This window comes from Chelonia mydas, chromosome 25 (assembly GCF_015237465.2).
Source record: "Chelonia mydas isolate rCheMyd1 chromosome 25, rCheMyd1.pri.v2, whole genome shotgun sequence".
NCBI classification, from domain to species: Eukaryota; Metazoa; Chordata; order Testudines; family Cheloniidae; genus Chelonia; species Chelonia mydas.
The window spans coordinates 11,020,902-11,036,753 of NC_057858.1; the positions used below are offsets into that span (position 1 = coordinate 11,020,902).

General features: G+C 52.2%; 1 protein-coding gene across 3 annotated transcripts in view; it reads left to right on the top strand.

Annotated features, from left to right (window-relative positions):
- The window catches only part of ARID3A (AT-rich interaction domain 3A), a 100,995-nt gene that overhangs the window by 11,244 nt on the left and 73,899 nt on the right, over positions 1 to 15,852 (top strand). For 2 of the 3 annotated variants that reach the window (XR_006287438.1, XM_027834150.3), the window contains exons 2-3: positions 2,027 to 3,017; positions 9,296 to 9,629. Coding sequence is in view for 2 of the 3 variants with exons in the window: in XM_027834150.3 (XP_027689951.2) it covers positions 2,593 to 3,017; positions 9,296 to 9,629 (759 nt within the window). In the remaining variant the exon portion in view is untranslated. Of the gene's footprint in view, positions 1 to 548; positions 845 to 2,026; positions 3,018 to 9,295; positions 9,630 to 15,852 lie in introns of those variants that run through there. The other variant, XM_043535827.1, reaches the window with a different exon arrangement.

Here is a 15,852-nt window from a genome sequence, read left to right on the forward strand (position 1 = left end):
AGATCTGGCAGTCCAGCCCGATGACTTTACCAGACCAGAATCCAACTCTGTCAGTCCTCTCAGGAGCTTTGGGTATGCTTCCGGCCGCAGCTTCCCTCCGTGCCAGCGACAATGGGAGTGCCCGAGTTGACAAGTCACTGGTGTCATCTAGACCTGTCCTGAACCGGGTTAGACGCACTCCAGTCCGTGCTTCCCGGCTGCCAGGGGAGCTGAGCTGCTGGGAGCGTGGCCTAGTGGATAGGGCACCGGACTGGGAGTCAGGAGACGTGTCTTCTGTTCCCAGCTCTGCGCTACGTGACTCGTGGGCATGTCACTTCCCTATTCCGTGTCTTTCCCCTCCCACCCTTTGTCTCTTTCGCCTGGGCTCGTTGGGGCAGGGACTCTTTCACTATGTGTCTGTGCAGCTCCCAGCCCAAGGGGGCCTGGGTCGTGGCTGGATATTACCGTAATAAAAGCCCAGTGTTGGGAAATCTTAGTCTAGTGTAGACAGATTTTATTTCTTTATTTTTTTAATAGTACTGGGAAAACCTGAGGGCTGGAGGGGAAGTGGGCTCTTGTTTTCACAGGAACTTCTCTCTTTCAAGAAAAGGGCAGACAGACTTTTCAAGCGTTTGTTTTCCTTATGTGTGTAAATGTGCTGGCAAACTACATGTAGCCCTTGTGCGCCTGGCAATTTGTCAACGTGGCATCCTGGGCCACCCAAGTCTGGGAACCCCTGCGTCATAGCATACTGACACCCCTGTGAGTGGGAGTATTGGGATCTGCGGGAGGGACCCTTCTTCAGGACCTGTTGACAGTGGATCTCAAACCGAGTCTGAGGAACTGAGTGTAAACTCTGTGCCAGGTAAACTAATTCCGTCCGCCAGCAGGACGTGGGTATGGACGGGTAGAGCCCTACGCGGACACAAAATTTATTTCTGCCTCTGATCCGCAAACATGGTTTGCGGATATAAAGCGGATAGCCGCAGATTTGCAGGGCTCTAAGGACATGTTCTAGCCTAGATCTTCCCCCTGTCTGGGCCCCATCCATGCTGGCCCCCTCACCTTGTTAGAAACTGGTTTTTGCTGGTCCAGTCTAAACAAGTGGCCTAGCTGCTAATGAGAGGTAAATGGCTCAAACCACCCCCCCCCCCCATTTTTTTAATGCCACTGGACAAGCCATTTTCAACTCCAGACAAGCTGGGGGCTGGCTGATATTCAGTGTGTGAGGGTCTGAGACCTTGGACTAGGGTGACCAGATGTCCCGATTTTATAGGGACAGTCCCGATATTCAGGGTTTTGTTGTATATAGGCGCCTATTACCTCCCCACCCCGTCCCGACTTCACGCTTGCTATCTGGTCACCCGACTTCGGACCGAGCAGGTCGGGGCGCATGAGTACGCCGTAGGGGAGGACGGGGAGAGATAATCCTAGTGCAGGCAGTGGGGGCCTTCCTCCATGCAGTTGCCACTAGCCAGTTTCCCTGACTCTGTCTCCAAGGTCAGGGCAGTCTCAGCTCTGCGTCCTCGGGGCAGGGCTTCGGTGGAGGAGGAGGGTCTGTGTATGGTTCTTCCAGTAGCCCCTCTCCTCCCACCGGCCTTGGAGGAACAGCGGAGGCCTGGGGTGAGGGATCACCTGGTAGGTGTTGGATGTGGGGGGAGGGGAGCCCATTAGCTGTGGGTCAGTGACACCAGGGCTGCTTGGAGGTGGTGGGAGGCGGGTGTCTAATGAGCAGGCGGCCTTGCTCGGGAGCTCTCGGATTGCAAAGCAGCCGCAACAGGCTTCTAGAACAAGCTGAAAGACGGTCCCTCCCCACGCCCAACTTCATTCCCCACGTCTTCCTCTCCCCTGTCGTCTACACTCCTCCCTCTTCTTCCTCCCTCCTGGCCAGGCAGGGCCCAGCCTCCCTCCCCTCTTGCATTAATTCTGGATTAATGAGGCTCCTGGTTAACTCTCTCCTCCCTGCAGTCACCCACAAGAAGACAACCCCAACCCAGTCCGCACTTAACCCTGCTTTCTCTTTTTTCCCCTCCTCCCCCGTCCCCAGGTTTGCGCAGACACCTGGATGAAGCAGAATTGGCCAAGGACTAGTGAGACCCAGCCCCACCACTGCAGCAGAGCCAGAGGAAGGAAGGAAGTTGCAGTCCAGCCTGGGGAGTGCCCGTCGAGCTAAGGGGCGTGCAATGTACAGGACTGCGCTGGCTGCCTGCTGAGCCAGAGGGGCATTGGCCCTGAGGTGTCTTGTTTGCAGAGACTAACGGCCCGGGTGCTTGCAACCAGCTGGTTGCTCCGAGGTCCTGTCCCCGGTCCCCAGGGAAACGTACTGGTGTCATCAGGGTGTCGGCCCCTCGATGCAAAGCAGCCCCTAGTGTACCGCCTTGGTGCCCATTTCCCCAGGGCGTTGCAACCTCCCTCCTCCCAGGGTACCAGTCCAGGGCTTTATTCCCTCTTAGGAACTTGCCGGCCAGCTCCCGTGGGGCACTGCACCCCACAGGGCGTTGTCCTGCAGATACCCCTCCCCTCCAGGACATTGCATCCTCCACTCCAGGGCATTGCACCCCGGGTGCATTGCCCGCCAATCCCCGCAGGGAGCTGCCCTCGGCTGGCAGAGCCATGAAGCTGCAGGCGGTGATGGAGAACCTGCAGCGGCAGCAGCGGGCGCGGCTGCAGCAGGAGCTCGAGGCGCGGCAGCAGGAGCAGCAGCGCTCCACGCCTCCCCCGCCAGCCCTGCCCCCTCCGCCGCCCTCCGGACAGAACATTGCCCTCCCTGCTGGGGCCTCGCTGTCGGCCCGTGGCCGCAGCCAGGACCCCGTCCCATCTGAGGAGGGGGTGGAGCTTGAGAGCGCCCGCATCCAGCGCGCCCAGATGGCTGCCCTGGCCGCTATGCGGGCAGCAGCTGCTGGACTCAGCCACTCGCCCAGTCCAGGAATGTCAGATGAGAGCCAAGCCTCAGAGGAGGAAGAAGAGGAAGAGCAGGGAGAAGAGGAGGAGGATGGCGGGTACCAGCAGGAGATGGGCTCGGAGGAAGAGGAGGAGCTGTGAGTATGGATGTATAAATTTGCATAAATTAACACCTCCCGTGGCATAGGCATTGCATGCTGATTTGAATTAATGCAGCAGCGCATAAATTAATGCACTTCTATCCCCACCATGTGTTGTGAGCAAGGATTGAACTTGGGACCTTCACTGCTGAAAGTACAGGCCTTTTCTCCTTGAGCTACGCGAGTACATCCCTTAGTGTTCAACAGTAATGGGCTTTTATCTTCTGGCCCAGCCACTGAATGGGGATACTAGAGCGCTTGGACGGTATGTTACATTGACGCGTGCATGTGTGTGTATAACATCCTAATGAGGTAAAGTAGCTTGGTTTTATACAAATTAACATAGGAGCGTTCTTAGATTGCACGGAGACTTATCCTGATTTAAGAAAAGTGCCATAAACGGATTTTGAATGTTTGAAAACCACCACGCTTATATTTAACTGAATTTTAGCATACAAGTCTCATGTTAACTAAAATCACGTGGTGCGCTGAGGGATTCGCACTGATGTCTCCTTTCTGCAGTATAAATACGGGTGCCACCTTTCTCAAGCAGGTGTCGGATGGTTTAGCCTCCACCGCTGGTCGGATTCTTGGCGGCATGATGCCCTATGGCGACGGGCCGAAGCGTTGCCAAACACCCCTTTGGGTGTGTGTTGTGTTGGAAGTCATTGTGGGGGCTGAGAGCCGTCTCTTCCAGGGCCTGCCCACGTACAGTCCGAATGTTGCAATGGCATCGCTTTTTGCTGACTCTCCGATAGCACCTCACCTCTGTGCAAGAGGAAGGGTTGACCTTTGGCAGCTGGTGGGAAGAGCCTTGTTCAGGGGCAGCCCTGGAACTGCTTTTTGGGGGAGAGAATCCCATGGACTCAGCCTAGGGGAAGGGGGTGGGAGACTTTTTTTGTTTACATCTCTATACCATGGCCATTGTGGTCCTTCCGGAGCATGCTGGGACACAAATGCCGTACTCGGGTATAACTTTCATTTAGAATTGTAGGAATTGCAGGGTAATTTGGTCCTCATCTTCTCTGTCAGTCAGTGCAGTGTCCTTAAAGCAGCCCTGTCTAGTCTTAAATTACCCAGGCAATCGGTTGTTCTGTTGCCTCTGGCCGGTGCCAGGCCACCTGTCCACTGCCACCCCATATAGGACAGCCGCGGGAACTGTCTGTCAGCAGTTGTCTGCATTTTTCACTGGGATAGCAATAGGGCCCTTTCCCCCTTCAGTTAAAGGGTCGCTGTTAAATTAAATCCATATTTCTGATGGACAAAATTCCCTGTGTCACTAATAAGTTAGATCATTTAAAATTGAAAATTAAATATTTCAAAATAATGGTGGTGGTTTTTTTTGTCACTTCTGCTGGGTTCCCCCCCCCCCCCCCCCCACACTTGGCTTGGGCCATGAAAACAGAAGTTGGGTGTGTCTTCTGCCTATCTCTCTGCCTAACTTGTGGAGTTGGGAGTAGAGAGGGAATCGCCGTACTGTAATAAACTGGTTAAGTGTGTGTCAACCACTGCTCTCCACAGGATGGAATTGGAACTTTTCAGATGTGTGTCACATGCCCTATAGTACAAACAGCTTATGAAGATTCTCGTTTAGCTCAAGTATAGTGTGAGTGGTGGGGGGGAGGGACAGGACTGTGACTTTTTGGGGGAGAGGGATCGAAGTTTGGTCTCTGCTGTCGCTGTGAAGTTACAAGTGCCATAAAGTATGGTAACGATGACACATCTGGGACAATTATACTGTTGGCTGGGGAGGGAGAATGGGACTGGAAACCTGATGTGAAAATCTGCCTATTTTTTTTTTTTTTAAAAGCTGAACTGGTGACACACCTTCGTCTGTGCGAGCCTGTTTGCTTAAGGCAAGTTCACACCCATAGCACGACTAGCTACCTTTCCAATTAAATGGATGCACTGGATTTCGTTCCCCCTTTTGTCTTTTCCTCTCTATTTGCAAGTGGCAGGAGCCAAGTAGCAGTGCTGGGGGCTCTCCAGGGGCACGGCTCAGTGCATGGGCCCCCCTTTCTCTTTAATATCTGTCTAATCTGAGAGAAAAATACACAGTTGCATTCTGGCAGCATGTTCACCCGGAACAAACATTGGCAGGGTGTGTCTCTGTCTCTCCAAGCAGAGAGGTAGGGCCCGTCCACACCTCCTTGGGGAAGGTGACAGGGCTGTATGTGCCCAAAAACTCCGACTCTGATGGTGTGAAGAGCAACCGTATCTAATTGCTCTTTGCCCAGCAGATACCCATTGTGCATGATGAGAAATCAGCCATAGGGCACCTGTAACCTACCCGTTCAGGGTGTGTCCCATTCTAGTGGCGGGGCCATATAAGAAGACAAGTGCCTACTACCGCTGCCAGCTAATTGTTACTCTTCTAGATCAGTTGGTGGAGGCTCCTGCCTTTAGAGCTTATTATGTCAGTTTTATGCCTCATTGGCAATCTGTGCCCAGCTCTGTTGCAAGCCCCTCTTTAATGGGGGATAACTGTTGATGTACAACAGATGGCACTTTTTTGGATGCAACCAGGGTCTGGCACCAGCCTTCCAGGGGGGCATGTGGCATAGAAAATAACAGTTGGACCATTTTGATCAGAGCAGACTTGCAAACCTCTCAGGAAACTCACCTGTGTAGACCCAGAACAGTGACACTCCTTACTAAAGGTCAGTGTATAAATGATTGTTTTAATAAACGGTTAATCAATCTAATAGGTGGCTTATAACCATAGCTGACAGCCACTTATAAACACCTGGTACTGATGTGCTCACGTAAACCACTGGCGAGTGTGCTGGAGATTCTCGGTGCCCGATCTGCAGCAGATGAGCCTGTTACCCGGCCAGCTAGGGGAATCTTCGCTCTTCAGCACGTGCTATAGCAGCTCACGCTTTTGGCTCTGGAGGTCCCAGCCAGTCTGCGGAATGGCGGTGTTCACACTTACAGCCCCCGATGGCCCTTGCAAGCGATCTGCTTGCAGGCCTGTATCATCTGCTCTGTTGTTGTTCCTTTATAAACCATCTCTACATGGAATCCGTTAATGTAAAGTGTGCCCCGTGGTGTCAACTTGCCAGCCACTCCCCTTGAGAATCCCAAGTGAGATTTCAACACTGCCCACCAAAAGAAACACTTCTCTGCACAGAGGAACAGGACAGTGCAGGGCTACGTTAGTGCCAGGCAAAGCTTCCCACTCGCGCTTGGGAGAATGGAGATTAAGCAGGACCTAGAGCTAATAAACCCTTTGTCCTCACCACTGTCCCATATACATTTTTGGTTGAGTGGGGGAGCTTAAGGATTCTCCTTCCCACAGAATGACACTCTGATCTCCTTTTCAGGCAGCCGTGCAGGCCCAGTGATGGTTCTTGCTCCCTCGCTTCTCAGGGGCCAGCACCATCTCTTGTTCTGAGTCCCCACTCTCACCTGGCACCGGGAGAGCTGAGATCCCTGTTCCCCACCCACCCCCCAGCATGCACACGCTCACTCGTCTCCATCCCAGTCTGCACTCAGATGTGATGAGAAACCCGGTTATAGTGGGGTGGGGAGGGTGGGAGCTGAAATGCTGGCTAGGAAGAGAGCTGGGTTACACAGAGGGCTTCTCCCCTTTGCCCCTTGAAGGAGCAGGAAGGAAACTTCCCTAACCAAGACTAAACGCAGTTTAGGGCCTTCTTCAGGAGGTGCTAATCCTGTCAGCCCCTAAAGCTGGGTCTGCACTAAAAAAATTAGGTCACCCCTTCTACCTCCCTCAGAGGTGTGAAAAATCCACACTCCTGAGCCATGTAGTCAAGCTGACCGAAGTTCCTGCATAGACAGCGCTAGGCTGACGGAAAAATTCTTTTAGCTGCCGCCTCTCAGGGAAGTGGATTAACTACAGCAACGGGAGAACCCCTCTGGCGCTGGCGTCTGCACTGAAGGGCTATGGCTGTGCCTCCCCATCCTTGTCTATTTCATGCATTCCCAAGGTGTCTCCACCCCGACGTTGTCGATAACCAGCCCAACTGGTTGGTTTGTTTTCCTATTCCAGGAGAGGAGAGCTTCCTCGCCAGTGCTAAGATGGGCTCGGATCCAGGGCAGTTGGCACTAAGGGGAAAAATTTCGAATCGGTTCTAAAACTGGTTCAGCTAAGCTGGCCGGAGTCCTAGTGGAGACTTGTTTTTGTTTCTAAGATGGTCTGACCTGTTTGTGGGGGAGAGCCAGGGTGCCTTAGATCACCTCAAACTGGGTCAGTGCTACAGCTCTGACTGGCTTATCTGAGCCACTTTTGAAACCAGTTAGAAAATTTCTCCAGTAGAAACGGGTCCCTTGGAGATGTGGCAGCAAATCTAAATCCCTGGTGTCTTGGGCGCAGCTCCCAGTTGAAGGGTGTGCTGCTCCTTCCAGGGAGGATGGGTCGCCATGATGGAAGAGAGCGTGGACTTTGACTCAGTCTGGATGGGTACATTCGGGGGACATGGGATGATCTGATGTAGCAGAGGAATCTATGCAGTTACTGTGAATTCACACCACTGTAAACGGGAGCAGAAGCTGGTTTAAGGAGACTGTCTTCCGAGTGTGTATGTAGAATATTGTGACTCTCTTTTTTTTTTTTATTATGAGAAGGAAAAGGGTTTGCAGCTGCACCGTGCTTTGTGCTAAGGCTGCCCATCGCGCTTTGGCCAGTATGGACTCACCGAGGAAGTGAACTGGGCTGGGGTGGAGAGCGGACAGAACTGCCCCAGTTATTCAGGGAAACTGGAAAATGTGAAAATGTTCGGTGCTTCTATTGCCTAGTGTGTGGAACAGATTACTTATTTCTGCTAGCGTGCAAACTCTTACTAATTGTTTGCAATGCAAACCGCCTGGAGTTTGGTATGAATTGTTTGCAATGCACACAGCACAGAGGCCCCAACTGCGATCTGGGCACAAACACCTAGTGAGACACAACCCTTGCCCCAAAAAGCTTACAAGGGAGAATGAATGGTTCAAAAGGCAACCGGGGCAGCTCTGGAGGACTTGCAAACGTGCATGATTGCGCTGTGGAGTTTGGAACAGGGGGCTGGCTTGCTGGATCAGTGAGATTTAGATTAGGCTGCTAAGGGCTGTGGAATGAGACTCCTTGGTTTTATCCTGCCCTGATGTTCCTCTCAATATATAGCCTGTCTCAGGCTTTCCTGACCGTTGCTCCAGGGTAGTAAGCTAGAAGGAGATAAAATAAGACTCTCCTGCAGATGGGCTTTCTTGTTTACGGCCAAGAACACCCAAGTCTTCTGCAGCCAAAAGCGGGCACTGGGTAGTTGTTAAATTGGGAGGCAACGGTTCCTATTGGTTAGAGCACTGGACTGGGACTCAGGAGGACTGGGTTTGGTTCTTGCCACTGGCCTGCTGTATGCTCCTAGGGCAAGTCTCTTCCCATCTGTAAAATGGAGCACAGTATTGAGTGGCTTTATAGTGCTCTGAGCTCTGCTGATGAAAAGTGTTTATATGAGACCAAGGGATCGACCCTTGGCTTCTCCTACTAGCCTGTGCAAAGGCACCATTGACCATGCAGCACTGGAAGGGGGTGGGGAGCTGCCTTGTCCAGTGACCTCTTAACCCCGCAGTATGTTGCTGGCCAGATGTAAGATGCTAATGCTCCAGATGGCGCAAGGGAAAGGTGGTGCCCTGACATGGGAATGGGTAATGCCCGTGTTCCTGTGCACTCAAACAACATGTGACCTATGGTAGTCGTGTTGCTTAATGCTCAGATTTAGGCACCCAACTTCCACAGAAATCAGTGGAAATTAGGAGCCTAAATCCCTTTGGGGATCTGGGCCTCAGATGCTGTGGTGATGGCATGGTATAATAAGCTATGTAGAACAGAGCCAGTCTGGATCAGACCAAGAGTCCAGTCTTTACCCGCAGCCAGGGGAGCCCTGCAATAGGTGGTTATGGGATAACCTGCCCCAGGACAAGTTTCCTGCTGAAGCCTTGGGGTAGGAGGATTTATATGCCATCCTAAACTTTCTCATATCTTGTGGGAAGGAGTTCCACGGGTGAACGGTGTGAAAAAAGCATTTCCTTTACCAGTTCTGGATTTGTTCCTTTTTTGGTTTCATCGAGTGTCCCTCTAATAATCTTGATTGCATTGAATCTGGTGCCTTCTCCACTGCGGGGAGGGCAGTTCTTGGCGTGGAGGTGGGGCACATAAAATCAGGTAGCGTCTCTGTTTGTGTGTTGATTTTTAGTGAGCTCTCTCCAAATGCTACATCATGAACCTTCTCTTCTCTCCCCAACCCCCCCCCCCCCCCCTTTTTTTTTTTAACTCCTAGGAAGCGCAAATGGGATGAAGATGACTTTGAAGAGGACATGGGGGAGGAGGAGGAGGAGGAGGAAGAGGAAGAAGAGGAGGAGGAAGATGATTATGAAGAGGATGAAGAAATGGGGGAGGATGAAGGGCTGGGCTCAGCAGAAGCGGTGAGATCTGGTCCGGGATCTCTGCTTCTTCGCAAGCCGCAGGCCCCCCAGCAGTACCGAGGCGAGCCCCAGAGGCTGCCGGGGGGCCAGGAGCGGCTGTCGTCTGGATTGAGCCATCAGGGGCACTTGCAGCTACAGCAGCAGGCTCCAGACCATGGAGACTGGACTTACGAGGAGCAGTTCAAGCAAGTAGGTACCCGTAAAGGCATATGTCCCTTTAAATGACTTGCTGGCATTGAGTTTATAAGCCGGTTACTTTTAATACTGCATCTCCAGTATTTAATCCCTTGGGGACCTTGAGCCGGGTCAAGGAGTTCTTCCCCATTGATGCAGGGGGAAATCGCCTCCTCCTCGTTGCCAGAATTAAGATGTCCTTTAAGATGTCAAGAGGTGTGTTGCATTCCTGGCTAAGCTGGGAATGCTGGTGTATTGAGAGCTGCTCGTGCCAAGAGACTGAGACGTCCTTGGACATGTTTGGAATGGCTGGAGTAGCTTGGAAGGGATTTTGAAGGGTGGCAGGCGGGTCTGACGCTGTGTGTGAGTGAAGTCTCTAGGATAGAGACTGGCGAGCCCAAACCTCTGTTAGTTTGTGCTTCAGGGACTTAGATGGATTTTGTAGTTTGGAAATTTTGCTGCTCCTTGCGGGGAAGCGCTCTTTCGACTGGTTCCTTGTTTTGTCCTTGCAGTTCACATGCTGCCAACCTCCGGTTAAGATCTTGGCCCTGAGCCACCGGGAACAGTTTGGTACCACTTCAGAGGAAGGTGGCCAAGGCAAAGAACCAGGGAACTCTGATACCTTGGTCAGTCATTCACACCAGTGCTAATGCAGGTGTTTTGCGCTGGTGTGAATGACGGCACTGTGTGCCATCTAAACGGAGTATTTGGATGCATGTGTCTTCAAACCAAACGTTTTTACTTGTGTCAGTAATGCTTCAGCTTTTTTCCGTCTTTAATCATCTGATTTTTAAACTCTGCTCTTCATGCGTCTGCCTGCCTGGCTGGGGTGTGTGTATCTCGAGGGGAGCATTCGGGTCGGGTTCTCACGCACTAGCACCACTCTGCAACGTTTGGTTTGCAAATGCAATAGGGAATCCGCGTAGGCGTCTACACGGCACTCCAAGCTCGCTGTTGAGATTCCCTTGTGTTGGCCTTAGCTTTTTCGAAAAGGTAGCCCGGGTGGTGTGCCCCATCCCCGGAACCATTGGATTCTGAGGCTGATCTGACCTCCTGGCGTCCTTCTGCAGAGATCTGTGAAGGCAGGGGCACTGGGTATTTGAATGGTGGTCATTTCAGCCCTGATTAAGTATGTGATTTAAACATGGGCCTGACTCTAAGGGCAGGCCCATCCAAGTCACATGTACCTGATTGGAGATCATAAACTAGCTTTCTCCTGGGTTTCACTCTTTAACTGCGCCCCCCAGCCCCCGTCTTTCCTTCCCTTCTGGGTCCCCTGCTCCTTGTTTGCCAAGCCTCGCTCTGGGGAAGCAAAGATTCTCTCTCCTCTCATTCATTCCCCCCCCCCCCCCTTCCCCCTTGGTGATTGGCCAGAGCTGGGTATTGAATCCGTAAGCCTTTGGCTAATAGAAGGAAATGTGCTTAAAGCAGGGCTCCCCAGACACACACAGGCTCCTTTGATGTATGTGTTTAAGTACCATCTGAGTTTAGGGCTGGGGGGAGGGGATGCTACGCAGACAGTAGCAGCAGATGGAATCCAGATGGAGTGGGGAAAAAGGGGGGAGCAAAAGGAGGTTTATGTGCTGCTTTTGGGGTGACTTTTTTTTTCTATTGGCTGTGCCCTTTTATTTTGGGGTCCCTGGCCAACCAAGGGAAGAGAAACCGCTCCAGGGGAACAGCTGGCTAGGGTGCCCAGCATTTGAGATCGCTCCAGGGTGCTGCGTGTGGGCGCGCCTGGGTCAGTCAGAGCAATACTTGCAGAGAAAGTGTTTGCTAGAAGGATCAGGAGCCCTGGTGTGTCTATTTCCGTAACGGTACAATGCCGCTTTCCGACTCAGAAAAATAACAGGGCTGCTGATTGAAACAGTGTGTCTGCTCAGTTTTGTCTATTATATAGCATTTTCATCCTCCCATCGCTTAACATTTTGGTGGAACTAGCCCTTTTTTCCAGGATCTGATCAATTTTAAATAGTTGGAGCCTAGAAAGAAACTCCTTGAGACTGGCCTAAATGGAGTCTTCCTCTCTTTCCACTTCCTCTGACCTAGATGGTCTCTTACTAAGTTTGTGTCACAGTAGCACCTGAAGGCCCCGTCTGAGGTCTGGGTCCCCCCGTGCTAGGCACTGTACATGCACGCAAGACATTTTTTGGCCCCAGTGAGTCTGCAGATTAAGAAGAGAAGATGGTCAGAGTGGGGAGGGGAAACTCCTGAGGCACAGAGAGAGGGAAGTGACTTGTCTTAAGGGTCACACAACAGGTCAGGGACAGGGCTGGGATTTAAAAACCCTCTATTCTCGGAGTCTGTCTAGTGCTTTATCTGCTAGTCCGCACTGCCTCCTTGAAGTGTTACTATGAGCATGGTTACAGTCGGTCTACACACTCGCTTTCCAAAACTCTGCTGATCCTTTCATATCTCTAACGTACTTGTGGTTTTTTTTTTTTTTTTAAATATATTAATTCTTCTTGTGTTGTCTTCTTGAGCTCTTATTTACACCTTCCTCTGGCTGATATGTATCTTCTTAATGTGGCTTCTTTTGTACTTCCTGTAAATAGAGAGTGGGGGGACGGAATCTTTTTATCTGTGGAAAAAGCTTTTAAATACAGCAGCTGTGATCTTCCTGTTTTGTCACACGGTTGCTGCCAAAACCCTGCTCTTGGGACAGCGAGATCACAAAGTCTGGTGTGCCTCTCCCAGCTTTTGGAAGCTAATGTTAGACTGAAAGTGACCAACATGGCAGCTTGTTACCTGGGGTATTTGTTTGATGGTTAACAGGTTGATTTGTTAACAGGTTGAAAGTTTGCGGTTCTTAATTTAACACTATGCTGGGCCAGAAAAATCTGTGACGGTTCAGGTTGACGGAGCTTGCCAGCGCTTGTGGCTTTTTTAACCCAAGTCTTGTGATATTTGGCGTTTCTCTTCGAGATGCAGCTCCTGGAGTCATGTGATTAGAGTGAGACTGTTTTCGTTTTACAGTAAAGTATGTTTCTAGCCTTTGTGGTTGCAGACGAAAGCTGGAAAACGTGACTCTGAAAGACTCACAAATAGAAGACAAATTGCCCCCCCCCCCCTTTTTTTAATCTTACCTCAGGCTGTGTTGATGCTTTTTGTTTGTTTTTGTTTTCTTTTGGGGAAGCAGGGACCTTGGGGGTCGACTCAGGTGGGGGCGATGACACCACTGCTGTAGCAATGTCCAGTTCTACCAGGGGTGGCAGGTGTGGGAACACCCGTGTAGACAGGCTGCTGGCCGCTTTAGCACCGTGTTGTGTAACCCCGCTTAGAGCAAGCCAAGGTAGCACCAAGACTTTGAATTTGGAATGCTCCCTGGCATTTTAATCTGCTCCCCTGGGTACAGATCCAGTGGTGGACCTTACGGGGCATGAGCTGGTGCAGATGCCACCTCACTGTGCATGAGAACAGGGCTGCCGGCCATGCAAGGGCACTGGTCTGGCCAGCGGTGGCAAAACCAGATCCAGGGAGCAGAGGTTAAGATTTTTTTCAAGAGCCCTCAAGGGACTTAAGTGCTTAATTCCCTTGGGCTCATTTGACCATCCCAGCCAGAAGCTCTCTGCTGCTGCCCTGTTTTCCTGTCTGGGCTGGGCACGGCGAGCTCTGTCCTTCAAAGCACGGTACAATTCCGAGAGCTCCCCGGCATCCCTGTTCTGAAGCTTTCGGCCCTGGCGTGCCCGCTCTGTGGGCGGAGGAGAGTGCTACAGACCCGCCTGGTTTGGGGAAAGCCCTTTTCCCCCGCAGCTGAGCATGTCAGAAAGCAAATGTGTCGGCCTCTGGACCTCCGCCAGAGGTTTCTCAGCGAAGCCTTTGGCCGGGAGCTCCGTTTGGCCTCCCTCCAGCGCAGGCTTTTGACTGGGCTCCAGCCCCAGCTGATGGGGAGCAGCCCTGCTCGCTGGGAAGGAGCAGAAGGAATGTAAACAGTGATTGTTAGCAGGATGTGCGGTACAGTTTCTGCTGCACTGCTGGAGGTGCCGTCCCCGGAGGAGTTATTGACAGCGAGTACTTTATGACTTCCTTCGCCCCTGCTCTCCAGTTCTCCACGCCAGCTTGAGTTTGTTTATTTTTCCCCCTTGAGATTTAAGATACAGAGTTTTTTAAAAAATGTAACGTAAATCCTTTTTTGAAGATTCCTTCATGGCCGGGAGACCTACCAGCATCACGGAGGCTAATTAATCACTGCAGCACCTAGGAGCCCGCGGTGTGGACCAGGTCCCCACTGCGCTAGGTGCTGTACAGACACAGAACAAAAGGCTGGTCCCTGCCCCGTAGAGAACAAAGCCTCAAACTCCTGAGTGGTTGCTGTCCCTCCCCCAAGAGGATCGGCGGCTCACGGTCTGAAACCAGCTTTTCATAGGCGCCGCTCCCGAGCTGTAGCATTTCCTAAAACCGGGTCAGCCGTGACTTCCACTGAGTCATTGCCAGAGCTGGGGACGCAGCCCCAGCCTCCTGACTTGAGGTCGCTGCGAGAGCATCCCTCCCCGTTACACTCCTAGAGCCCTGCATGCTTCTGTGCGCAGTCCAAATACCAGGAATAATCTGGACCATTTATCACTCAAGACTTATTTCAGCCCACTGCCAGTAACTCTAGCCAAGGACAAAAGCAAAGTCTTATCTTTCCCCTTGTGCAGTTCCTTGATTCTCTAAGTGCCTGTCTGATTTCCGCCCCCCCTCCACACACACACACACCTTGTTTTCCTATGTGCGGTTGGGGGAGGCAGAGGATAGTACACCTTGGCTGGTGTCCTGGATAGCACTTAAGCATTGGCTTAAGAGGGCATTTGGCAGCATCTCATGGCTCAGTCTGCCCGGTAACCCAGAGTGGGAAGCATTTGAGTTACGCAGGCTATTCCTCCTACTTTGTAGGGATCTGGCTTTGATGCTGTTGACTCTCGAGGGATGCATATGGGTGGGGTGGCCGGGGTTTCCCCCAACATAGTAACCGAGAGAACTGGCGCGTGGGTTGCACGGGGTCACGGTCAAACGAGTGGGGAGGGCGAGCTGTGGTCGCTGGAAGCCCAGGACGGTTCATGGTATAACATCAGATGTCTGGTGCTGCTGTGTTTATACACAGCACAAGGCTTGCCTGAGCTCCGGCGGGACCTGCTGCGTCTTCTCCATCCCTTGGACAGAGCGCAGCAAGGCTGCCTTTGAAATAAGTCCGAATGGGGTTGGGGGTATAAAAATGGGAGCTGACTTCCATAGAGTAGCTAATTTCCTCCTATAAAGTCCCCTTTGAAGTGTTTGACCATTGCAAGCTTCCCCGCTGCTTCCAGCTCAGAGCATGAGGATTCCGATCGCTATGCGAAGGCACCCGTGAAGCTTGCAACTACAGTGCGGTTAAGACACTAGACTGGAGCTTGAGAAACCTGGGTTCAATTCCTAGCTCTGCCAGGGTTGCCTGGAGCAAGTCTCTTCTTTTCTCTGGGTCTCTGTTCTCTAGCTGTGAAGTGGAGATAATATCCCTCCCCTTTGCCTGGCCCATTTCGAGTGGGAGTTCTTTGGGCAGGGGCTGCCAGGTGTTGTCTCGGGACAAATAATAAATGTGACTCCCACTGTACTTCGGGGTAAAGCTCTATGCAAGGTGTAGAGCATTACAGAATCCGACCCAAAGCAACAGGCACTTCTGCCCTAATTCTGCAGATGCTTCTCCTTTTAAGCAACTCTTGGGTGTGGAATGTAACTTTCCTCTTCCCTGGTTTTTCTGATGGTTTGTACAGTCTAGTTATAGGTAGAGCCCCATGAAATCACTTCTGTTTTTCCTAATTTTCTGGGGATTTTGTTGTTTGGCTCCATGTGGGGAGGGGAGGAAGTAGCGTTCTGCCCCTGCAGAGGTGGGAGGGTTTGGCGGATGAGGGGGTCGAGTCCATCCCTGGGGGGTATTGTGAGTGTGGGGCACGTTCACTCTGCCCCACAGAGGCAGCTGCTGTCCTGCCTCCCAGCTATAGGCACTGGGACCTGGTGCCCAGGGTTGCCGCACCATTTAGGTTTGGCCCAGCTGCCCCTCCGTCATGATATCCAAGGGACAGCCAGACCAGATGTGAGCGGGCAGTGCTGCGACCTCGTGTGCCAGGTTGCAACACCACTTGCTCAGATCTGGCTTGGCTGTCCCCGTCGTGATGGAGGTGTGGCCGGTCTGAATGCAAATGGCGCTGCCCCCTGTGTGCCAGGTCGCAATGCCTGGAGCGGGCAGCGGAGCCCAGCCCCGCGGGACAGGAGCTGCAGTTGGGGG